This window comes from Toxorhynchites rutilus, chromosome 1, assembly GCF_029784135.1.
Source record: "Toxorhynchites rutilus septentrionalis strain SRP chromosome 1, ASM2978413v1, whole genome shotgun sequence".
Taxonomy (NCBI): Eukaryota; Metazoa; Arthropoda; class Insecta; order Diptera; family Culicidae; genus Toxorhynchites; species Toxorhynchites rutilus.
In genome coordinates, this window is record NC_073744.1 from 15525414 (window position 1) to 15552991 (window position 27578).

Below are 27578 nucleotides of genomic sequence, written 5' to 3' on the forward strand. Positions count from 1 at the left end.
CACCTTTCATTTTCCATCTCGGTACAGCATGCATCGTGTTTGGTTCGTTGTCATGGGCAACGAAAAGTCAAAAAGCCCGGTTGAGGAGATAGTAATATCCCAACAGCAACAATCCCAACAAAATCTGGTGCCACCGCCGGCACCAGAAAGAATCTCATCTGCCCAGATGAAACCAGACTAATCATAATTGGCATGGCCCTTCAGTTTATCTGGAGGATTATAAGGCGAGAAATCGCACTAATCACGAGCATCAACGAGAGAACCCTTGCTACTGGCGTGTAGCAGAGAGAACCCAATCACACAACGTAGGACTACCGTGGAGACGATCAACTCCAACCTCAACACGATTTTTCTTCATAAAAATCACATATAATCAATACGAGTTTGGGTTTTCTGAAAAGCCCCAAGTCTCTAGTTGTTAATACTACCATAAGGCGCTGAAATTATTCAAATTTTAATATTTTTTAACGATTTTCCTCAAAGAGAAATTATGATCATGGTTTGACCACCTCTGATCATGGTTTGTCCGGCTTTAGAAATCACCATTTTTGTATGAAAACATTCGAATTCTCAAGTAGATGTTGCATTTATTATTGCTTGAGTTCACTGTTATCATATTGATCCATTCATAATTTAAGCTTTCTTCAGAATATTGCATTTCAAAAGTGTTCACCTCAACACACTCAACACAGAGAAACTTTATTTCTGCTATGCGCGAAGGACAGAATAAACAAACTGCAGCGCGCCAAGCGGTTGCCATAGAAATCATGTGGACACAACAACATTATTGAATTTGACAACTCATGATCAGAATTGAGTTCATCAAAATGCGTTAATTTAATGGTTTAGCTATGTAAATCTGATACAAAGGGTGTGCAAGCATGATGTTTACAATATTTGTAAGTGTTATAATCCAGAAAGGGTCTGAATACGTGCCAAATAATCATGTGGTGATCGATTAAAAGTTAGCTCGAATGAGGGGTGCATGGACACCAATAGATGGTGTATTTTTTTCATTATAATGGTTAAACCGTACCAGAATTCATAATTGTGATACATTGCTTACATTCTGCTGCTCCTGGAAGCTTCTGAAACAGCAAATTACCAAATTCACTTGGTATGGAGTGTCACATAGGGTTCGTTATGAACAAAAAATTAAAGCTAAATCCAAGGATGGCCTCGGTCTGCACTGCCCGATTAGGAAATCTGAATCTCTTATCACTGAATGGTTTCAATGGACTAGGGATCCGTATCACCAGGATTACGCTGACAGGGTGAGAAGCCGCAGACATGAGAGCAATTCAGTATATTCAAATTACTGAGGAATCTACAGCACACATAATGTATATTCACATTTTGAAATTACTGCCAGGATAAAGGATTCAAAATGTTGTTCAACGAGATTGAAACCGCGTATGGATAAACAAAAGATCTTAAATCTCTAACTTCTGAAGAAAAGTCCTTTTACTATTCGCTTTGTAACGAGAAATTGGATCACAATTCTCTCCGATTCCGAGAAAATTGCATTATAACACCGTGTTGCAATAGTTGCCAATCCGAAGAAACAATAAAACACAAGTACTCAACTTGTCCAACTGTAGAACCGTGGAGGCGAATATCCGTTCCAATTTCATTCTGAAGAATACGTGGAAACCAGTTATTCACATCATTACAAATTCCGGAGTTACGAGGAATGATTCAACGTGACATAAATAGAGGTCTCAAAATGTTCATTAGATACATAATTTTTGCTCTTGAAACACGAATAGAAAACCTTAATTGTTACATGACTATGTATAATTAATTTTAATAAATGCAAAGTATGCAACAGAAAAAAAATAGTTTGAAATTTCGGACAAACAAATCGCTCTACCGTCGCACATTTTATTCAATAGACTTTTTTTTATTGTTTTGGTCTTTCTCACTAAACGCACTTTCCTCTCCCAGCAGCAGCAATAGCAGCGAAGATGAGTGACGACAGTTGCTGTTGCAGCTAAAGTTGTGTGTTGTGTGTGTATGTGTGGCATTCAGCTATTTACAATAGCCCTCTACTTATCATCTCTCGTTCGTGTTCATCTCATCTGCACATTGCCACTAACTCTTCATCATCAACAAATTGTTTGTTTTTTTTTTGTTTCAACATTTACACTTTTTCATTGTATTTCGTATTTTGTTTAAAGCGATCATTCGGTCGCTACCCTAGATATGCTCCTAGCAGTCATTTCCCCTGGGTGCAAAGTGTGGTAAGCCGGCAGGCAGCAGCAAATCTTTCGAAACCCTGGACTCGGAACCAAAGTGAACCGGTTAAATAATGTAAAATTGGACAAGTAAAGTTAAAACATCATTTGCAATAAATTAACTATCATTAGCGGAAATAAATAACATGAAATACTGCTAGGAACGTATCCATATCATAACACAGTCTTTTTGGGTCAATTTGTTCTCCTTGTTTTGTCTCTGTATACCCCAAGAACAGCAAAGATCCATTACAATTTATTACATATTTTGTTCTGGATTATTTCCCAGACAAGTGCGACAAACTACACAAAACTATACAATTTACTGTTCCTTCGTTTTTTTTTCGGAGTTACATACTGCCGTTATACGCATAGTTATCCGTTGTTCCAGAAAAACGTTGAGAAAAACGCAATCACAGTACACCGGGTTTTTTTATAAGCAATAAACTATTGTCTAATGAAGTGTGAAAAGCTCCTCTCACATGAATCAAACTTGATTACGGGTTTAAAAATTCATGGTGGGGCAGTCAAGCCTTTGAGAATTAGTTCGTTTTTCCTAGCCAGAAATGAGTGCACTAGCCCTTTTAGAGGCGTGACATAAAATTCTTGTACTCGAACCGATTCATTCATTATGGATCTACAGAAAATACATGGTGGGACAGTTATGCCTAGAATATCAACATGGGACAATTGAGCTTGATGTTGTTTTTTTAAAAGCTAGGAACAAAACATAACTTTTTTTTGTGTTCTTCCAGAAAATTAGATATGAAAACATCACTTCATGAAAAAAAGTGAAAATTGGCAAAAAGTAATTTGGGACAACTATACGTAGAACGGCAGCATGTTGACGTATTGGGCTAATTTATTCTACGTAACTCCCACCTACACAATAATCGATTCAACAGTTTAACAAACCAAAATAGGAAAACTATTACGTCCGCTCGCACAGGTGGGGGGCACATGGCGTCAAGGAATTCCGGCCGAAATCGCGACTGATAGTGTGTTAATCGCGACAAAAGGCAAATTTCGAAGGGGGAGGGGGGGACAGTTGTGAAACAAATTACCAACATATAAAACAACTTGGTTCATAGCCGATGGTGACTTGGTCCGGGAATAGGGCTGCCTTCGTTCGAGTGGTCATTCCTTCCCAAACTGGTTGGCGTTGGCAGATTAGATCCCAGCTCGTGATTACTCGAGTTGCTACCACCAGACTGTACCACCAGCGCTAAGTTCCTGATTTCCGACAGACCTTCACTAGAAGCAAGCGATATCGACAATGGTGATGTGTGGTCCAGCGAGCCACCGGCATCTAACGGAAGGTGGGTGTTAGTTACATTCGTTTAAAATCAACACAAGCGAATATTGTTCTTACCAGGTCTGTCGAAGTCAGGCGTTCGAGCAGCGTTATTGACTCGCAATTCAAGAATGGATTCCTCCATTCTTATCACGATCGCCTTTTGTGCGTGATATTTGCGCTCCAGGGCCTTTTGAAATTAAGCAAATTCATTGTGATTCATTGTATGGCACGGATTCATCACACTTACATTGAATTGCTCCTTATGCTCCTCCTTGACTGTCTTCAACATCCGCTTCTGTAGCGTTATGGTTTCATCCCGCTTGAGTAGTTGCTGCTCGAGCTCTAACAACCTTTCCCTGGTCGAGTCCAACTGAGCCGATTTCATCTCCAAACTGAACTTTAGATCTACAAATATTTGTGTGTAAGATTGACGAAAAAGAATAAATCGACTAATGACAAAACATGAGTATTTTTGATTCGAATGAAAGTTTGTATTCCGTTTGGGTTGGAGGAAATATGAGTTTTCCACAGCAATTGCGAATTCTTTGACTCAAGTGTAAATTTTGAAAAGGGCGTATCGATTTCAGTAATAGAAATTTTTAGAATTTAGAATTTTTTAGAATTTTTAAATCTTATATATAAAATTCTCGTCACGATGTTCGTGGTCAAACTCCACCGGAACGGCACGACCGATTTTAATGATATTATACTCAAAAAACTTGGTAGGCATGAGAATAGGTCATAAACTATATATGATACCGCTAGGATACCTATTACTTTATATTTGATACCGATTAGGGTGATCCCATGCAAATAAAATCTGAATAACTTTGTTTTAGTATGTTTTTGCATAAATTTGGCTTGAAAAAAAACTTATAACCATATACAACCAATTTTCACCCTCATCTCCTTTTTTATCGCGATATATGTATTTTTATATAAACGATACCAAATAATTGATTCGTCGTTCGTTTTTTAAACAGGACGAATTTATTTACGTTGTTTAATGCCAGATGGCACTTCGTCCTCTTCATCGAATTTCCCCTTTCCATATGCTAGTCTAGATAAATTTTCGGAGAGCTAAGTATGCCAAGTTGCTTAATTAGGTAAGGTCTTCACGTCCAGAAAGTTTCATTAAGTTCTGAGTGGGTCATGCCAATCCCATAGACGAGTTGGCGCGAAATCCGTCATTAAATATGTGTTCTGTGTAATGGAAACATCTTTTTTCCAAGTGTTTGACAAAATCGTGAGCTGACATTGTGTTTCGAAATGATTTAAAATTTATCGATTTCCCTCCCTATCAAATTTTTTTTTCTCGGTGTATATTTTTTTCACATTTGAACATCAATACACTATTTCGGTACGAATCAAAGTTTTTGAGATATAAATGATCAAAAATTTCTCTTATTGAATCAATACGCTTTTTTCAAAAGTTACACTTGAGTCAAAAAAATCTCAATTGCTGTGGAAAACTCATATTTCCTCCAACCCAAACGAACAAACTTTCACTCGAATCAAAAATACATCCTTTTGAAATTTGCATTTTTAGGACAATTTCATTTGGAATCGCTCATTTAGCATCCCATCACTCACCTCTGACTTCCTCCATGTACGTTTCCTGAATCATTGCAATCTCGGCTTCTCTCGCCTTCAAATGATCCAACTCGGACAATCGTTCTTTGCACTTGAGCTGAATCTCTCCCATCAAAATGAGCTCGCACTGTAGCCTCGTCAATTCATCGCGATATTGCTGTCCCAAATCCGCTTTGTGCAAAGCTTGCTCCATTTCGCTTTTGATATCGAACAACTCTCCACGCGCCTGCTCAAGTGCAGTCGTTTGCTCTTTCCTAACCCGTGTCTGGTCTGCTAAGGCCACCTCCAGTTCTTTAATTCTCCCCTGTAGATCCATATTTTTTTGGACCTCCGCAACGTGTCGCTCCTTAAGATCAATCACATCCGTCGCGTTCCTCACGTAGTCGGCATTCGCCTTTCTCCTGAGCTCGGCCAACTCATTATTCAGAAAACTGATTCCATTCGTCAGACGAGAAACCTGATCTTTCAACATATCATTGTCATGCTCCAAAGCTCGTATCACTCTGCTTTTGCCTAACAACCGTCGATTGCGCTCGGCATGTATCTCCCGTCGGTGCTTCTCGTACTGCAGCTGCAAATTCAGCAACGTGATGTGATCCTTATACAATTCTTCCACCCGTTTTGGATCGCCATTTTCTCTCCGCGTTTTCACACACAGTTCAATGTACTTATCGAGCATCACGTTGGGATCCATCTTACCGCCGCTGTCACTGCTTCGCTTCATCGCCATGTTTGCCTTGTACTTTAACTCCTCCTGCAGAATCCCGTACACGATTTGTTCGTACGGTTTCGGATAATTTTCGATCGTCTGGGTGCCACTGCTTACCATCTGTGAACCAGCCGTACCGTTTTGTCCGCTAACTCGATGGCCGCCCACTTTGGTTAAATTTTTGCGAATCTCCTGGAACAGTGCCAAATTTCTGCGAATGTGCTCTTCAGTCTTTTCCTCTTGCTTTTTATGAAAGTGTGTTGCCGCCGAAATGGCTTCCTCCTCCGACGGACTCGTTCCGCTACTGCTATCCCTATTGATGTCGATCGACATCAGATCCTGCCGTTCCGCAAGCAACGTCTTCGGATCAACCCTCAAACCGTACTTCTTTAGATCTGGCAGAGAATGTCTGCGCTGACGTTTCCTCACTGTATCACCACCACCACCACCCGAGCCAACCCTCACTGCAGCACTTATCCCAGCTCCATTGCTCATCATATAGCTATTGGTTTCCGCTGGAGACGTTCCAGTGCTATAGCTCGGATCCGAATCCACCAGACACTGGCTATGCATCCGATAGCGATGCCGGGTGAAGTTGATCATCGATTGTGAACTTTTGAAGTGCAGCCCGCCGGCCGAACAAGGCGAACCTTCATCCTGTTCGAAATCCTCCGCATCGAAGGCTTCCTTCATCGGATGCACTGGCAGCGATTGGGAGTGCACATGCAGCTGCTGTTGCGTCGTCTGGGGTTGATGGAGGTACTGTTCCTGCAGCAGGTGCCTGTTTATGTCCGTCACTTCCTGATCCTCCTGGGTGCAGTCCGCCAGGTTAATCAGCGCCGGATCGTGCAATCGGGGGGCGGCACCGGCAGTTCCACCCGGTGTGAGTTTAAGATTCGACACCAGCTGAGAAACCCGGTTGATTTCTGTGGAGAGAAAATTTGGTAACCTTATTATATTCACTTAGTTATCTCCTAACTTAAAATCTATCCCATCCATCCGCTTCGCAGATTGGTTCGCAAAGCAAAATAGCAAAGGAACCGTTTCGTTGGGCCCTGTTAAGGAATTAGATCCATATTGAACCTTTTTGCGATCGTATCGCGAGAACAGAATTCTCTCGTAGAATAGTTTACCTCGGTTATCAGAGTAGACACACCAGATGAACCAAAAAGGCCTATCGATTCGTTATATGTTCGTGTAATCTACACGCTCTCTGTCTCGTTGGTAGACGCATATATACAGTAGTGGCCCTATAATTAGCATAATCTATGTTTCACACTGAACCTACCGATGTTTCAAGTATACGCACGCACCGCGGATCATCCGCTCGCGGATAATCGGGGTTCCGATGTATTAATCCTCTAGGATGAGTATTTAGTGGGACACTCTTCCAGAGCAAGAACTGCTTCCAATCGCTACGGTAGGCTTTCAACGAGTCGTTGGCATCTTTGATTAGGTATACTATACCATCCTTCTTGAACAGCCTCCCAACATTCGAACATTTTTTTTGGTTTTTTAAGATTTATATGTTCCTCAACGAGAATACGTTTGTAGAGATTTTGATCCATTCTACCATCGATCTTCGGAATAGAGCATACGCCATGCCAAGAGAACACTGCCCACACCATTATGCTGTCTCCTCCATTCTTTACAGTTCTAACGGTGTATTTTGGATTAAGTTGTTGCTTAGGTGGACGCCACACGTAAATTACAATTCGTAGATGCTCTCCGCGATTGGGTTGAATCAGCAAAATTGCACGAAGAACACACCGAATGACGCTTGTTATATACTTAAGTATTAATCGCGCGTATTTTTATGGAACTTCGACGACAGAGAGTTATTTTTGAAAAACCTAGGAAGTCAACCGAAGAAACTCTGTTTATTAGACTCCAGAGTTATCTTTGGGAAACCTGAGAAGATAACCATGAGTGTGAAAATGCAGTCAAAGCGTATGCAATCGCGAGAAGCAGACAGCTACACAGAACTGTACCGGTGCGGCCGCCACTCTACCCTCGCCCCACACGCATCCAGTGTACAAAATAGGCTGACTTCCCTAGCCAGTTACCGTACAGTCAAATCCAATATAATAGCACTCAATGCTACGGTCACAGTGGATCCGAGTTCTAACGAAAACGTGACTGCACAAACTGCGAAAAGAAACAAACCACTCTGCTAGCCCGAAGCAGCGTTGCCAATGTTCCAGGATTCTTCCAGCTTTTATTTGTTCGATCCAGTCAAACAGTTAAACCTTTAAATCTTCCAGTTTTTTAGAATATTATCCAGTTCTATCCAGTTTTTTTTATATGTGTGCTTCAGTTTTACCAATTTCATGTAGAATAAGTTCACAATGCATTAATATTATCCCTCCTTCACTTTTCCTTTTGCATGACCAATTTTGTTTTTTGACATTTTTCGTTCGATCGATCCATGGTGTATTTACTTTGAATCGATCTTTATTTTCTTACACACTCTCAGAGTTATTTTTCTCCTGGTTACACTTTCGAATTCAATACGGTTAGCGCGTAGGGCGCGTGGTGACTACCCAAGCAGCAACGTGCTACTTTGTCTTTGAGTGAATATAACCACTGTATGTACTTGGTTCTCCAAAACATTTTGAAGTCAAGACCAATCGATCTACCATTTCAACGAATGGTGCAATGCTCATAACAACTAAAATATCTTACCCAAAATGGTTAATAGAGCCTGCGAAGATGGTCAAAAGAAACACTACAAAAATATCAAAATTCGAGGAAAAGAACAGAGGATTGAGATTAGATTTGATGCAGTGATCAAGAATCAGAAACCGTGTCCCCAAGAACCTCAATTAATCACATAGTCGAGCAATACATACGAGATTTTTAAAGTTTTTTTCCAAATAAAACCGTGTTTTCTAAAGGTTCAAGAAGAAAAGATTCTCAAATATTGTTTTACAGCAATGTTCGAGTGTCAGGGAACGTTATTTTGATCTGCTCGAATGGATAATCAATGATTTATTTGGCTATTTTATGAACTACAGTAGAATCCGTTTATTATGACTCCGCTTATACTGACCTACCGCCTATTCTTTCGTAATTATACAACGAAGTTTGGTTTTCATATAAAATTCTTTTAAAAAAGTCGAATATAGTTACTTCTTAATAAAATTTCATATGTACGAAAAAAAAGGTTTTTTTCACAGAACGCTTTGTATGACGTCTCTATATTATGACCTCCTTTCAATGTCATCAAAAACGGATTTGACTATATATATAAATGCTACACGAAGCATCGAAATAATTCTATTTCTCAAGCACTGGAGTAGGTAAAAAAATGATTGTAGATAAATCAAAGCCGAATCTCTTGAAATAAAACGATTTTTCAGGATCCAGTTTTCTTCCAGTCTTTTCATGAGAAATCTTCCAGTTTTTTGAAAAATATTATTGACAACCCTGGCCCGAAGCATACGAGTCCGAACCAAGCGAGGGGAAGCAATGCATCCACACTAATACAATTCCGTGCTGCTAAAATCCCACGACCGTACGCGACTCGTGCGGTCACAATCTCACACAGCCGCAGCCGACACTTTCACTCCCTCTCGCAACACTGAGTAACTCTGTAAGCGAAGTGCATTTCAGAAAGTTTTCGGATCGATCATCGAAATTTCGAATCATTAATATTACAACTACAGCAACACATAAAAATAACTTTACTGGGATGTTGACGTTTCTCGACATGGTAGGATCATCGTCCTGCTAGCAGTGAATCCTCCTTCGATGTCTGCGGTAAAGATCATGCGGTAAAATTATGTCTCTCACACACGCACACAGTACACGAGAAAGTGGAAAAACGACGCACAGTGGGGCCGTTTTGAAAAAAGACGGTCAAAAATCTTTTCTCGTCTTACCTTACATTTTAGAGCTTGGGTGTCTTCAGAAAAGTTGTTCAGAATGTTGATTCAAATAATTTAACGGTTTCATTTAAACTCTTACTAAGTTACAGTAGAAATTTAAAAAACTAACTTTTTATACTTACGAGATAGTTGAGTTATGTCTTCAGTAACATTGTAGAACTATAATTTTTTTTGAAACTTTGCTGAAGATACATAATATCTATCTAACAGTCCTTCAGAGATATAACTGCTTTTCTGGGGAGACTATCTCAAAACTAATTTTTTGACTTAAGTTATGCCTGAATCACATTATATCAACTTAATTTGTTCCACAAAGTTTTAGATAACATGAAAATACATAACTTTGCTGAAGACACTATTCGTATTAAATGACATCATTGCGATGTACAGTGGTTACAAAGTAAAAATATGTGACTTTTAATCATTATTTTTTTCAAAAATGTGCACGTTCGTGCATCAATACTCAACGTCATTTTGTTCGTCAGGGTTTGAAGTATTCGGCAAACTGCTTTTCGAACTCGGGAACTCTCGGGAACATTACTTTTTATACCAATTTTTACAGCACAATTTACTCAATTTTAGTCTGTTTTCTTCATACTTTATCTACTATTGATGTTTATTTGCATTATATAAATTTATAAATCAATTTCTGATTCTATCTCACTATCAGACCTCAAATTTGAGTTATTTTGCGGTAGTTTTATTGCAGTTGATGATAGCAATTGTTCCTTTTTCGATTTTCGTTTTCGCAAGCTGCATATCAAAGAGTCGGATGACATAAGCAATCTTACAAAAAAATCCTGATTACTGATCTCTCTGCATGTTGAATTTTGAAAGTTTAGAATGTTTTTATACGCCTTTTCTTGATATTTGTGATTTTTTTTCAGAGTTTTGGCAGTGTTCACGGTACAAAAGTATATATATTTATAAAACTTTGATATATTTCTAGAGTTTTGGGACTTAGCACTGTTTTAAGTTAAATTTAAATATGTTCGTATGTACTTTTTAATATTTGTGAATTGAACTAGTATTAAGTCTCAAAATTCTAAAAAAATATCAAAATTTTCTAAATACATATATTTTTGTACCGCGGAACACTGCTTAAATTCTGAAAAAATCACACATCAAGAAAAGGCGTATAAACACATTCTAAGCCTTCAAAATTTATCTTGCAGAGAGATCAGTAATCAGGATGTTTTTGTAAGATTGCTTATGACATCCGACTCTTTGATAAGCAGCTTGTGAAAACGAAAATCGAAAAAGGAACAATTGCTATCACCAACTGCAATAAAACTACCGCAAAATAACTCAAATTTGAGGTCTGATAGTGAGATGGAATCAGAAATTGATTTATAAATTAATATAATGCAAATAAACATCAATAGTAGATAAAGTATGAAGAAAACAGACTAAAATTGAGTAAATTGCGCTGTAAAAATTGGTATAAAAAGTAATGTTCCCGAGAGTTCCCGAGTTCGAAAAGCAGTTTGCCGAATACTTCAAACCCTGACGAACAAAATGACGTTGAGTATTGATGCACAAACGTGCACATTTTTGAAAAAAATTATGATTTAAAGTCACATATTTTTGCTTTGTAACCACTGTACATCGCAATGATGTCATTTAATACTAATAGTGTCTTCAGCAAAGTTATGTATCTTCATGTTATCTAAAACTTTGTGGAACAAATTGAGTTGGTATAATGTATATATCAAAGAAATTTCCTCCGACTTGCACTGTGATCACGCGTATTCTAGAGCTTGCCACTCAGAATGCATTCAAGGCGTGTTATTTGGCATAGAAATCTCAACTAAGTACAAATAAAAATGACGCAAGCAATACTACGTTGAGACGGCGAAGTTCCTCTAGGAACGTTAGTGCCATTGAAGAAGAAGAAGATAATGTATATAACACGACCGCATAGTTAACGTAGGATTCCGTTAGGCTATCTGTTGATTTCGGATATGTTTGAAGAATTACATTGTAAAATTGTTAATGATTTGGTGGCCCTGAAAAGGACCGTTTTGTTTGGTTGTTGGGTATAGTTTGTTCACCCCACCAGTGTTTACCGAGTGATGATGAAGAATGGATGGTAAACAGTCGTTGGATGGTGCGTATCAGATAGAAGGTGCCGAAGTGGAAGGAGATATGATGGAAACCGCCCCGTGTCCCTAGCCGAGATGCCTCCTATATTATGTATGGATTAAATAAAGAAAAAAAACTCACCAATCAAATATAAGATAGTTATCAATCCCGAACACAATTATCAATTGTGAAAATATTTTCTCATCGGTAAAAACATGTTACTTTAATATAGAGAAAACATATTTGAAATGAAAAAGGTAATTTTCTTTTACAATATTTACTTTCTGAGTGCTTGCGTTTGCAATGCGAATTTGATTTGGATTAACAACACCTAATACTATATCTAGAGCAAATGGGAAATCACTTTTTCGAATATTTCTTAACTTTTCCAATTTTTCTCGCTATATAAACTTTCCTTGGGTGAAAATGAACACAACAAAACAGACAGCTTAAACCGAACGACCCGTTCTCAAGCGGAAACACACCTTTATTATTTTTATTTGTAAAAATTAAAATAAATCGTTCCATATATCAAGTCATTTTTAACACAACTGCTACCATATACAATTTTACACTTACACTTGTGCTTAATTTTTCACAATACACGATCAGCCATTGATATGAAATTTCACGAAGCAACCAACATTAAAGTTCCAAATTTAAATTTTATTTGCTTAAAGTAATCGTATCACTCACCTTACTTCCAACACAAAAATGCCCTCGATTTGCATATATTTGCAATGTCCCCCCTATCTTCATGTATATGCAATGCCGATTTCCCCAAGGCAGCTTTGTTTTGATGTCTCTGTTAGGGAAAACTTTTCGGTAGGAACAAAAGTTCCCCCTACTTTCATGTATTTGCAATGCCGATTTCCCCCAGGCAGCTTGGTTTTGATATCTCTGTTAGGGAACACATTTTGGTAGGAACAAACGCTCCCCCTACTTTCATGTATTTGCAATGCCGATTTCCCCCAGGCAGCTTGATTTTGATGTCTCTGTTAGGGAACCGCCGCATCGTCAATTTCGACCAATCAGAAGTGGGTATTTCCGGTAGAATAGGGGTTGTAATTTTTCAATTGTTCGATAGTTAGTTCCATGACATATATTATTCTATTCAATATAAAAAATTGTTATGGAGTGCCGAAATCGATTGACGCAAAAATTTCATCGATCCATCATGAAATGACTGAGCAATAAGCGCTTGAAATTAGACAATTTTCACGATGTTCTCGATTTTCGATTTTCAATTTGTACCCCAATATGTTCCCAAAAGACGTAATCCTACGTCAAAACTGTTTGTGCTAGTCACTACTAGAGACGTCGGTTAATCGTTCGATTAATTCAAATAATCGAATATCTGTAATTATAATCGAGTAATTTGGTATCGAATAATGAAAAATCGAAATATGAATACATCGAATAGTTATCACAGTAATCGAGGTAATGAAAAAACGAACAAATTTCAAGGGTAATACATTTTTAGGTCAAGAATTGGGCTATGGTTTTTTTCCCCAACAGTGACCATCTAACATCGGCAGCCCGACAGACAACTTGGTACAAAAAATCATGAAATGGTAAATTTATCAATATACTGAAATATCATTTCATTCAAAAAACCATTATTCTACTCCATGTTTATTTTACAATTATATTTAATATAACTTTTAAAATTATAATATTATAATCTTTTTTATTATGCAATGTCTGTTCATTATTATTACAAGAAAAAAATATTCGCTCGATTAATCGAATACTGAAAGACAATTATTCGAATGAATCGAATATTTAAAAATGATCCGACGATTAATCGATAATCGAATAAGCGAAATATTTAGACATCTCTAGTCACTACTTGAAGCTCTAAACGGCAGTGGAACTTCATACAAATCGCTCGTCGAAAAGTGTCTCCTTTTTCACCGCTTGTTTACATCGACGAATATATTTTTTTCCACTATGTTTCGTAGGAGAGTGTACGCATACTGACAGATTTCTACTACGAGGTGTTTAATGAAGGATGAAGTTTAATGAAGGTGGGAATCTTTATGTTTATATATGATTTATCGTACGATTTAATTGAATGCATAAAAGATGTCAACAAAACTGGAGTAAAGCACCTATTTAAATTGGAACAAATATTGGTACGAGATTCCCAGCAATTCTTGATATTTATTGCGTGATTTGGTTACTGTATAACTTGTTTGAAACGAAGGTTTAGTGTAATGATTTTATTTTGAGGATTACATTCACAAACAAACAAGTATGATTAATACAAATTGCATGTATATGATGCGCCTAGCCGCCCGTAAATGCAAACGTGGAGGCGATATACATACATCCTAGAAAAAAAATCATATAATTATCGTTTTTATTACATCATATACCCCATATACATGTATACGGTCTCCAATTTCATATGCATATGCCAGTTATACACATCATACAAGTAATGTGTCTTGGATGTATGTATATCGCCTCCAATTTTAAATTTTTGACGTAGGACTACGTCTTACATTATCAGATCAGAAAACAGGTCACGTTTTTATGAAATAAAGTTAACGTTAATAACTATTTTTGCTACGAACGGATTCAAACGATTTGCATACAAATCGAATTGGAATTTTTCTAAGATTTTTTTTGTTTGATATGCTATACATTACAATCCCATAGCCATATGGTTTAAATTGATGAAAATTGGAAGCATTCCCATTTTTCCATACATTTGTTCTGTCCATTTGTGTGCTTTCCCGAACAGAGCTGTCAATAACGGGTAACTTATGCAGCCGCTAGAACAGAAACAGCGAAGGGGGATAGCGAAAAGAGAAAATTTGCGAAGTAAACCCCACCCTTGCATAGTAAGTGAGCTATCGCTAGCGTATAAGTATTGCATCTCCTCTGAGGAAACTACTAAGAATCTTTCTGTGCCCGAAACAACAAAGGTCGCTTATTCTGCTCGTTTTGTGTTCAATGTTCTCCTTGAGCTGTGAACGCTAGCGAATATTTCACTTGAAGTGCATCTGGCATTGCAATTAACACAACCATCCGAGTCATGGCAAAGCAGGCGAAAAAAGAGAAGAGTTCAAATGATTATAGGTCGCTTCTAAACATCGATATTTGTTTTTTTGTGTGTTGCTTGTTTCCGTTGCGCGAAACTTAGTACTTAGAAACTTTGTTGACGGTTTTGACCGAGAGTCGAGAAACGATTTTTCATAAACGGTCTTTCTCGCGATGTTCCATTTTTAGCACTGCAACTGTGTGCATCTTGTTCGCGGCCGACTCGACCGCTCCGGCATGACGTCATCGATGCACATTGAGCGCATGTGCGGCGTAGTTTTTATACATCACCGACAGCACCTTGCACCAACGAGCCATCGCTAGTGTTACACGTTCCCATGCACATAAAAAAGGATGCCATTCGCGGATTGAAGTTATTCTGTTTTCACACGCTATATGTGCAACATCTTTCGAATAAAACCTAGTAGTAAAAAGTAACAAGTGTTTGACTTTCCAAGTGCACTCTTGCCTTCCAGGAGAAACCTTCGCACCATCGATATCTGGCTAGTAGACTGCTGTGGGAACCAATACCTGCCTTTCTCAAGGCGGAAGAAGGAGTTTATTTCCACACAGTTGAAACGTTCTTTCCGCTTTACAGTCCACTGCCTTGGCGCCTAGGAACGCGCCAACACATCTGTTAGACGCGTTTTTGATGCTTGTTGAATGACGATCCACTTCTTCTTCTTCTTTTGAATTATAGACACTTGAAACTCAGAGAGTTCATTCGTCTTTGATGGCGATGCATGGAAGATGCCTCTCGTTAATATTCAGTGCAATGCGTGCATTGATATAAAGAAACAAATTGCGACATATGACCAATTAGTGTATTGTTCTCGCAAAGGCAAAAATGACCGTTGCATCTCGAAATGATTCTACAAAACTACGTAAGCCATTAAACTTTTTCAGGGTCCCCGGAACTTTTTACTAAAGAGTTATTTACTAAATTTCAACGTATTCGCAAATAATATTCGAAATGATAAAACATCAAATTAAAAAAAAAAGATTGCGTAGTCCTACGTTCTAAGCGGTTGTGTCTCGGATACAACCCCTCGATCTTTTTTACGATTTAATGTTTGCTGAGCAGGCCCGATGGCAGTTTTAAATGGTTAAAATATTAATGAAATTTTTTACTTCATGTTATTTGATTACTTGAAACATGTGGTACTAAACTTTATTGAACCATTTCTATATAAATTTTGCGATATTTCCACTAAAGCACAATAAACAATCAGGAATGACGTATCCGATTACAACTCTTTCGTATCATATGTAAAAGCTTTAATTGCCCTAAAATCATATTTCAGATAGCCGTACGAGATAGCTGCGGCTTGATAATCCAAACAACCGGAGTTCAAATCCCATCAGAGCAATTTTATAACCGTCGCCACCACTCATATCAAACATTTATATCCCTAAAAGTCAATTGATTAATTCCTATTTGTACAAACATAAATGTTTGTAAAGGTTCTATATACATACAAAAATGGTGATTCCCCGGGCCGAACATTTTACTTTAATATTTTCCGCCATTTGTTTTATGGCAGTGATGAATCGTATATTCGTATGACAACAGACTTATTTATTATTAGATATTGCCTAATAACCTTGCATGTACAGTAAGTTACCTCTAATTCGACATTTAGGTTATTGGACAGACCTGTAATGGGACACAAATAATTGGACATTTTCATCTCTAATTGGACATTTTATAAACATCGAGTTTGGTACCAAAAATAAGGCCACCAGACTTCGACATTGTACCACTATCATCGTGTCCAATTACAGGCCAATCACCTATAATGCGACACTGAGTAGTGCCTCGGTATGTCGAGGATTAGAGGTAACTTACTGTATACGCATCATATACCACAAAAATTTCAGATATTCGATGCTCTATATACGATAGTTAAACGATTTAATGTTTGCAGGGTTGGCAGCTTGGTTTGTCAAGTTCATAATCTCATGTTTACAGTTTTGAGTGCAATTGAATGACTAAGTTGAACTAATTTATTTTTATCACTATGTTTATCAGAACGTAAAAGACTGGCAAACAGATAATCTTTCGTTCTCAAAAGTTAAAAATAAAAAAAATCAACTTTAACTTTCACTTTTCTTGAAATCGGAAATATTCGGACTTAAAAATATTTTTTAACGTAATATTCCAAATATACATGTATTTACAAAAATCTATAATAATTATTATAATTATCAAGAACGTTTTCCGCCATTCGTTTTTTGGTTGTCTGTAGTAAATCGTATATACGCATGACAATAGACGTACCAGATGCATGTATAAGTCGTATATTCATCCCGAAATCCCGAGAAGGTGGGAAGATTCACGGGTTTTGGTTGTGTTGAACTTCGATTGTGTTAGTAGCCAGGAAGATAGGAGGTTCACATACCAGGCATACCAGTCAGTTACTCAAATGGTACAAAATTGAATGTGTCAACGAATAACGTTGAAAGAGGATATACAGAAGCTAATTACAGATTTCCAAATCTTATTTTTCACATTATGAAAAAAACAGAACATATCACGAACTAAAATGTTAATTTTTTTCTTTGATTTCAGAAATAGTATTCTAATGTCTACTATGTTTGGATTCGCGAGCAACTTCATGGAAGTTTGACTTTTGTCAGCAATTGTAATTATTTTTTTCACAATTAGGGTGCTGAAAACTTCAGTCGTCTAAAACTAAGACGAAAGCGAAAAACTTTTCGTCTCAATCTAAGTCATACGGAGTCAATTGAATTTATTTTTCAAGTTCATTTTACATGAAAAAAACTTGCAAAATTTTTTCCCATGCACTGCCAAATGTTTATCCGTCAAGGGAATAAAAGATTGTGTGACTCTGACTTTGTTCGTTTACGTTTTTGGTCGACGTAACGAGAAGTAAAATTGAATTGAAATTAAATTTAGAACACTTCAAAAATTCGTTCATTTCATTTGCTTATTTTTACTTTTAGTAACAACACTTTTTCTATGTAGTGAACTATTATAAGAAAAGTAACATACATAAACAAAATCTGTGACGTCACAGATTTAAAAAATCTTCCCACCTTTCATTTTCCATCTCGTATTCATCCATCCAATCATCGTGAATACTGTTGCAAGTGGAAAATAAATGTGTGTTCGTTGCCTATGATGCGAACATAAATAACAATATAATACAGTAATTTAAATTTAATACGACATGCCGAGGCACCACTCAGTGTCGCTTTGGAGGCGATTTTGGCCTGTAATTGAACATTGGCGATGTGAGTGGTACAGTGTCTACGTCTGGTGGCAACTTTAATGTGGCGCCATAATTTGGGCCCCGAACTCGATGTTTACAAAAATGTCCAATTAAATGTGTCACATTACAGGTCTGTCCAATAATTCAAACGTCGCATTAGATGTAACTTACTGTATATGAACAATATTTATTCCCAGCTGTTTTGAGGCATCTCGCACAAATTGACAATACCATTCAGTTGTCAGTGCAAGTCGCTCCGACTTTTTAGAGTGTAAAAAAAGTTCACTGTTTACATAAAAGCAATCTCGAGTCGGTCCCACTTTTTTGCTTGAAGTTACCAAGACGGGTCTATGGTACTAGGTGAGGCCGTTTCGTCCCTAAGTTGGTTAGGGTAGCGGTATATGAAAACAGCACGGAAGAAAGTAGAAGGGGAATTATTTGCTTGTAGCGTGAAAGAGACAGACTGATCACGAGCGAGCTTCGGCAATAGCGTATTGTGTTTTATTTACAAACAAAACACAGTAGACTTCCAAGATGGCTGAAGAGTGGTTTTAGCAAGTTGGCCCACCTTAGTATATACTTCTAGGCGCCTTGGAAGTTACTATCCCCTGGTGGCATTCAACATGCAGCGAATCTGTCAATGTCAATAACTTGCTCGCCAAGCAAACCCCTACATATTATGCTCCACAAATACAATGAAAGAGATGAATTATAAACGACAACATGTATGTAAATCAAAAGAGATGGTTGGGCAGATTCATTGTGCTAATTATGAGGCCACCACTGTATACCACATTCAGAACAAGATCGAGTCAGTCGAAAAATATATCAAAGATGATCACACCAACCATTTATTGAATTTCATTCAAATCCCATTCTCCACTACTTGAAGCAATAGTATCCTTTCGAACAAATTTACCCGGTGCGTTCTTCATTTTTATCAATGACACCCTCAAGACGACGTCGAAATTTGGCATGTGGAGGTTTTATGGGACAATAAATGTTTCTATGATGTTGATCGCCACTCGCATAACTCGAGAACTCGAGAGGAACTCCCAAATGTTCTACAATCACATCTTGATAAGCGTTTTAGTACATTGGATGTTTGCGCTAAAGAAATTGATCTTTGTTCGAAAGTGGAAATTGATTTTCAGATGAAAAAATGCACTCCTATATCTTCTAACTATGTAAATAAAAATGAATCGGCAAATGAGAAAGGAATAGTCCAATTTGAGCCGACTTCATTTTATTATATTTTCTGTATCAAAAATGTATTTTATGTAACGGAGAAACATGTTATTTGCAAGTGGTTGAAGAATCTTGAACGAGAATTGTGTCTGAAATAAAGTTTATATTATAATGAATTTTGGTAAGTGTACTAGGAAATTTATAGTACAAGGAGATTGTAAAGGGTCAATAAGAAGATTAATCAATGAATAGTTCTGCAATTGGATCCATGAACGTTCGCTTGGTAAGAAAACGTGAATGTTTGAAGTATTGATTACAAAAAATCCATTTTGGGTTTGCCGGGTCAGCTAGTAATACAATAAAATATACCTTGTTTTCATCCTAGAAAAACGAAAAAACATCACGAGCATCAAACATCGAACAGAATTCTTCTTTTAACTCACCAAATGCCGGCTGATCGATCGGCAATGGACTCGAAGGCACACTGTTGCTCGTGGATGTCGCCGTGGTGTTGGTCGAAGCGTTCGACAGCTGCATCACCGAGTGGTTCCGGTCGTTCACCATCCGCAGCAGCTTCTGGGATGTGATCACATTTTTCTCGTACGTGAAGTGGCTCGCCTCCTTCTTGATCGGTGACGAGGGCTGACTGCTGGTCCACATCGCCCGTACTGTGCTCGAGTGTACCGGATAGGGCCGAATTGGCTTCACGATGTCCCGGTTCATCGGTGTAGTTTCGGGGGTAGCCTCAACGGCTGCTTCCGGTGGAGAAGCACCGTCAGGTGCCGGCAACTGGGGACCCGATATCGAGGGGATCGTGTAGCACGGTGTCGGGTTGGGCGTTTGGGAGATTGTTACCGTTCCTGGTGGTGGCGTAGGTTGCATCATGTTGCTCGGCGACCAGTAGGTATTCTGAGCCGCTATGATGTTGAGTTTTTGGTCCGTGGACATTGTGTTGAAATAATTTACGTTAGCCTTAAACTGAGAATCGAATCTGGAAGCAACCGCACTGGATTCTACCGGTTTCAATGGCTGAACATAGCAGGGGCAATCAGTACTCGTGCTAGAATGTACCTCCGGAGATTTGTCCAGGAAATCTAACGACATTCGGGCGCATTCGTTCACCACATCGTGGGGTTCCATGTTTTTCCAGCGTAGCTGACTTATTTCAACGTCTTTGTCCGATGAAACCAACCGAGGATGAATTTTGACGGTGTCGAGCAGTGGTCTAATTGTGTGCTGAAAAACAGCCTGTTTCTCGCCTCGATACTCGCTTTTCAAGTATGTCACGAAATTACATGGGTACATACCGTACAACCGGTTGAATAATTCGTACAACACGAACTGCATGTGGATGAGTTGATCTTCCGGTAAGTTAACCGATGTGTTTCTATCGAACGTAGCAAGATAGTTGAAAATATCGAACAGGTCATTCACGAAACCACCCATAACCAGAGGAATCACTGGCAACAAATCGATAATGCACAGCACCGCGTTGATCAACGGAATAATTTCCTTCTCCATCTTTGACATTTTAAGTAGTTCCTTCACGAGCTGATGATTACCGACCTTGTAAAGCCAGGTTGGACTTTTCTGAATAATCGGACCAAACAGTGTCAGAGCAAGCATCCTGGTAGAGCCATGCCGGATCCATTCGGACAATTTATCCAGAATAAATTTATCGTGTGGAGGCTGAACTTTCACGAGAACATCTACTATCCGGGCCGATGATGTCTGACCAAAGTAGTCCATCAAATTGTGTGAGAACCATGATTCGCGAGCTGGAAAACAAAAAAATATAGGTAAATATTGGGTTGGGGAAAAAGAAATGTCGTATATTGTCAATATACGGCCACACTTAAACATATCTTGTGTTGTACTTATCGCATCGGGTCATGTTATACGGCTATTTAAAGACGACAATCTGTGCTACAAGTGTCGTTTTGACAGTGTTGTGATTGACCTTTTCAGTCTCAAGTTATAGCGTGTCAAATATGGAGTCCACCAAGCAAGAAATTCGCCATATTTTACGTTTTTACTACCAGCGAGGTAAAACTGCAACGAAGGCGGCTGAAAAAAATTCGTGTAGTTTATGAACCCGATACTGTAACGATTCGCACAGCACAGCGTTGGTTTGATCGATTTCGTTCTGATGTAGTGGCTGTCGAAGATACACCCCGTACTGGTAGGCCAATCGTCGTGGAAACCGATAAAATCATTGAAATCATCCAAGTAAACCGGCATGTGAGCACTCACTCGATTGGCCAGGAACTGGGTATAGACCATAAAACCGTTTGGAACCCTTTGCAGAAGATTGGAATCCAAAAAAAAAGCTGGATGTATGGGCGTTGCGAGTTGACGCAAAAAATCTTTTAGACCGAATCAACGCCTGCGATGCACTGCTGAAACGGAACGAACTCGACCCATTTTTGAAGAAGATGGTGACTGGTGATGAAAAATGGATCACGTACGACAGCCTAAAGCGAAAAAAGTCGTGGTCGAAGCGCGGTGAGCCGACCCAAACCATCGATAAGGCCAAATTGACGGCCAGGAAAGTTTTGCTGTGTGTTCGGTGGAATTGGAAGGGAATCATCCACTATGAGCTGCTCAACCAACTATGGCCAGACCCTCAACCCGGTTCTCTACTGTGAGCAGCTTGACCGTTTGAAGCAGGCGATTGACCAGAAGCGGCCAGAAATGATCAGTAGGAATGGTGTTTTTTCCACCACGACAACGCTCGGCCTCACACATATTTGATGACCCGCCAGAAGCTACGGGAGCTCTGATGAGATGTCCTATTGCACCCACCGTATAGTCCGGACCTGACTCCAAGTGATTATCATCTCTTCCGGTCCATGCAAAACGCTCTTGGTGATACTAAGTTGGCCTCGAAAGAGGCTTGCGAAAACTGGCTGTCTGAGTTTTTTGCAAATAAAGAGGGGGGGGATTTATAAGGGGGGTGGGGGGTTATAATGAAGTTGCCTTCTAAATGGCAACAAATTTGCGAACAAAACGGCGCATATTTGACTTAAATTGGATAATTTTAAATATGTTAAATAAAGCGTCAAATTTCAATCAGAAATACGACATTTCTTTTTCCCCAACCCCATATAAGAAAGTTAGATTTGTTCGTTCCGAATCACAAGAAAAAAAATAAACATAGTGAGGCTTTGGTTTGCGTCCACTGCAAGCGATAATTACCGATAATCCCTCTTTTACTGAAATCCTCTTAGTCTAAGTCCTGGCGTTATATTCCATTCATTTTCATCAGCCTCTATCATTCAACTGATCGTCACAAACTAACTCCCCTCTCTAAACAGCATTCCCTTCCAATCAGCCGTTGCCAAAAAAAAACGTGAGCCGGCTAGCAATCACACTGAAAGATTACGGGTATTCATATTTTATATCTGAAGGAAAAAAAATCACCACCAAGCAATCGAAGGAAGAGAAGGATGGGCTCAATAGAAGTCAGCGAGGGGGTTGTTGTTGTTTTCGGTAGATAGTTTTATTTTTAGATTCTTTTGCTCGTTGTTTCGCTATCACTCCTTTCGTCTAAAAGTGATATCCCTTCCCGTCAACTTCATGCTGCGAATCGAACAAGTCAGAACGAGATCGATCGTTTAACGACTTGGAATGCAAACATCCAGTAAACAGATTTGTTTATCAAAATCGGTTTAATTCCCTCTCGCTACTTGGTGATGCATATAGCAGCGCTCCAACTTCATCACACCAAGAGGAAAGAGTGCGTTTACATGCGCTACCACTCGATCACTTTTGTTTGCGAAAATTCCCTCCATCCTTCCTCGGTCGCTTTCCACATACCTAACCATACGTAGAGATGTCGGTTAATCGTTCGATTAATTCAAATAATCGAGTGTGTACAATTTTAATCGACTCATTTTGTATCGAATAATGAAAAATCAAAATATGAATACATCGAATAATTATCAAAGTAAAGGGAGCCATTTTTCCAAAAAATACAGTGCTAGGGTATCGAGTTAAAATCCGAAAAAAATCCTGATATTCCCTGATTTTCCAAGAATTTTTCAGAAAAATTCCAGCTGTAGACTAATAATCGAATTCTCTACTAGTTCTTTAGCTGTTGTCCCTGAAACATTTAGTTAGCTTAAACAAATTAAATTTAAGAACGTCTGTCGATATCTGCCTATAAATGAACTCTCGCGTAACTTTTGAAAAGGTCCTATGTAACAAATGTAAACAAATCGAGTTAATGGATGCACGCTAATAGTCTTCAATCATTGAATGTATTACAAAAACAATCGTTCACGTATCTACTTTATTCATCTTTTTATCGCCGATACAAAAAATATCCAATGTACAGATTCGGATTTTAAGCACCCGGCTGTTACTTCGGACGCCACTTTCCTCCGATGCCCGAAACGTCCGAAGTAACAAAGCAGTCAAAACAACACGAAGTCGTACTTCGGTCGTTTTGAGTTTTTGTTTCTTACAGTAGTTGTTATCGATTTCAGTTCAATTCAACGGGTGATAACAATAATAATCTGTCTTTAGAACGAAATGCTGATTTTTTGGATTGTTGTTTAGTAGTTAGTTTCAAATTCTTATCGTGCAACGTAATATGTCCAATGTGCAAACGCGGGCAGTCAAAACGTTTCGCTCCTTGGCTTCAACTTTAAACTCAAATCACGGAACAACAGCTACGATTGGTTTTGGAGAGCTATTCTTGATCGCTAGTGGTGAGGGGAGCGATAAAGATCGATAATTTTTTATTCAATTCGCGGAATAATGTTCGGGTCTTCAACTACGTTTTTCTCGAGTTGACGAAAATGTTACATTGGACCTTTTCAAAAGTTACGCGAGAATTGTTTGTGATTTTTAATTAAGTTAAACGAAGAATGATTCACTAATACAGTTTAAAATTGTTTTGAAGCTCCCTTAAACACTTTTTTTTTTATTCCATTTATTTATTTATTAGGCTCATTAGCATTTAGCTGTAACAGAGCCGGGTTTAATCGTGTACATGTACATATGTTTATGTTTCCATAAATTGTGAATTACACAGTAGTTAGTAGTAGCCATTTAGGCGTTAAGTTTTCTGTTCCATTACATTATGGTAAATTACACAGTAGTAGCCATTCTAGGCGTAAGGGTATTCTTTCTGTTCATCCATTGTTCAGCAGACCGGACAGCGGAGACAGTTGATATTGATCATTGTTGGGTTATTTATAGAACAGCAGCCCGATGTTTCTTGCAGAGCAGAGCAGTTGTATGGATGAATCGATCTTTGTTCCACCGTGGATCGATTTCCATCGCTGATGATGATTGCGTGGACGTAGTTATTCTATAACAACACAAAGATGGTCAATTGAGGGCCCTAAGTTTGAACTCACGATCGATCGCTTGGTAAGCGAACGCGTAACCAAGTGGCTACGAAGACCCCCCCCCCCCCTTAAACACTTGTACAGAATGATTAATTTTGATTCGGATCGATGTCACGAAATTGTTACGATTTTAACGAAATGCTTTTCCTTGCAATCTTTCGGCTTCCTTCTGTGCGTTTTCTAATTTTTTTCATTTCCCCTCCAGAGATTTCGTTTCCCATATCCGTAGCATCGCTTCCCGTAGCCGTTTTATTAACTTACTCAATAATTAACTCATCAAACGCAAAAGCTTATTCCTTCCAATTTTCCTTGTCTTCTAAATAGGGAGAATAAAAATTTCGTACACGTTGAATTAACTAGCTCAACATTTTCATTGATGTTATCCTTCCAAAGTAAAGCCTACCATCATAAACTTATTGCATAGCACAACCTTTTTCTCACAAATGTTTCCTAAAAACATTCGGTATTAATGGAAAGGTCTTCTCAACGTTGGGGTTTCCACACGAGAATCGTTTTCCAGCAATTTCTTTTTCGGAATCAATGACTTATGCCAATGCTTTCAATTTGATATGCCGATCATCTAAATCGGTCCAGTGGTTCAGTGGTTGTTTTTCCCAAAAATTGAAACAATGATTTTTGGGACCACCCAAAAATGGAAATGGTCACCCTAACGAAAAAATACGTTTTCTCGAGGTCTGCAAAGGAGGCCTTCATGGCGGAGATACCTCCTCATTCGAAAAATTTCTGCCCGGCGAGTGACTTTTTCAAGTTTGGAAACAAAAAAAAAGACGTGTGGGTAATGTCGGGACATAACCGAAGTGACGTAGGACTATAAAACAATATATTTAAAAATATATAAATATACTAGCTAACCCGGCAAACTTCGTCCCGCCCATTTACTTGATTAATTCTCGAGTAATGCAGAAATTTGTGTTTTATTTGTATGGCAGCCACCCCTAAGAGAGGGGGGAGGGGTATCTGAACACCATAGAAACATTCATTGCACCCTAAAGTTTCCATATGCCTAATTTGGTTTAATTTGCTTGATTAATTCTCGGGTAATGCAAAAATTTGTGTTTCATTTGTACGGCAGCCCCCTCTAAGAGAGGGGGAAGGAGTATCTTAACACCATAGAAACATAGAAACAAAACCTCCACATGCCAAATTTGGTTTCATTTGCTTGATTAATTCTCGAGTAATGCAGAAATTTGTGTTTCATTTGTATGGCAGCCCCCCTTTGAGTGGGGGAAGGACTGTCTAACCATCATAGAAACATTTATTGCACCCTAAAACTTTCACATGCCAACTTTGGTTTCGTTTGCTTGGTTAATTTCCTAGTAATGCAGAAATTTGTGTATCATTTGTATGGCAGTTCCTCCTTAGAGAGGGGGGAGGGGTCTCAAAATATCACGAAAACCTTCCCCGGCCCCAAAAACCCCTACATACCAATTTTCATGTCGATCGGTTCAGTAGTTTCCGAGTCTATAAGAATCAGACAGACAGACAGACATCACTCCATTTTTATATATATAGATTTTAAAATATATTGTTTTATTTTATTCTCCTCTTGATGCGGGCTGAATAGAAAGCGCAGCTAGAAAAATTCGGGGCTCAACGTTTTAAATAGTCATTCCTCTCCCTCTCTAAGAGGGGTCTGCCATACAAAAGAAGCATAAATTTCTGCATAACTCAAGAACTAATCATGCAAATAGAGTCAAATTTGACATGTGGAGGTTTTAGGGCGCAATCAATAACTTTGCATATAGATATTTTAGGGATAGATAAACGTTTCGGGGAGGCTACCATACAAATGAAACGCAAATTTCTGAATAACTCTAGAACCAATCAAACAAATCGAACCAAATTTGGCATGTGGAGATTTTAGGGGGCACAAAACGTATCTATGATGAATTGACATTCCTCCCCCTTCCTAGAGGGGGGCTGCCATACGGATGAAACCCAAATTTCTGTATAACTCGAAAGCTAATCAAGCAAATCCAAACAAAATTTGGCATGTGGAGGTTTTAGAGGGCAACAAATGTGTTTATGGTGGTTACATACCCCTTCTCTCCTCTCTAAGTAGGAGGCTATCATACAAATGAAAAAAAATCTGAATGACTCATGAACTAATTAAACAAATGGAAACAAATTTGACATATGGAGAATCTAGGGGGTAATTGTTTATATGGTGGTTTCACAACCCTTCCCTCTCTCTAAAGGCAAGAGGACTGCCATACAAATGAAACGCAAACTTCTACATCAATCGAGAACTGATCAAGCAAATGGAGCCAAATTTGGGATGTGAGGGTTTTTGGATACAAGAAATGTTTATATGATGGTATGGCACCCCTTCCTCCTCTGAAATGAAGAGGTGGTCCCGTAAAAATTATACACATATTTCAACCAAACAAGACAATTAAAATTTTTTGGAAAACTCTGAAGGAAAATCCGGAAATTACATACGCATATGTCCTACAATTACATAGTGACAAGCGCTGTTAGTTCATTTGATGTTTGCGCTAACGAAATTGATTTTTGTTCGAAAGTGGAAATGGATTTTAATGTGATAAAACGCACTACTATATCTTCTTCTATATAAAAATAAATAAATAAAAATGGATCACCGAATCTGTTGATAAGAGCAAAACTCGAGAAAACCCGATTTAGGACTGTCTTTGTTCTATCATATTTTCTGTATCAAACATTTATTCCATGTAACGGAGAAACATGTTATTTGCAAGTGATTGAAAAATCTTGAACGAGAATTTTGTCTGAAAATAAACTGATATTACAATGACGAGTTTTGGTAGAAGTACTATAAATTTTATAATATAGCAAAAGGTAATTTTAAAGGGTAGATTAGAAGATCAATCGATGAACAGTTCTTCGACTGGACCCATGAACGTGCGCTTAGTAAGAAAACCTGAATGTG

The 27578-nt window shown here is 38.4% G+C and overlaps 1 protein-coding gene across 1 annotated transcript in view; it reads right to left on the reverse strand.

Annotated features, from left to right (window-relative positions):
- Positions 1–1882: 1882 nt before the first annotated feature.
- Positions 1883–27578, reverse strand: part of LOC129771707 (hamartin) — a 28036-nt gene continuing 2340 nt past the window's right edge. The window contains exons 2-6 of the mRNA XM_055775646.1: positions 19730–21064; positions 5128–6762; positions 3782–3939; positions 3610–3721; positions 1883–3546 (exon numbers count right to left, since the gene is read on the reverse strand). Coding sequence (XP_055631621.1) covers positions 3323–3546; positions 3610–3721; positions 3782–3939; positions 5128–6762; positions 19730–21064 — 3464 coding nt within the window. The 3' untranslated portion in view covers positions 1883–3322. The remainder of the gene's footprint in view (positions 3547–3609; positions 3722–3781; positions 3940–5127; positions 6763–19729; positions 21065–27578) is intronic.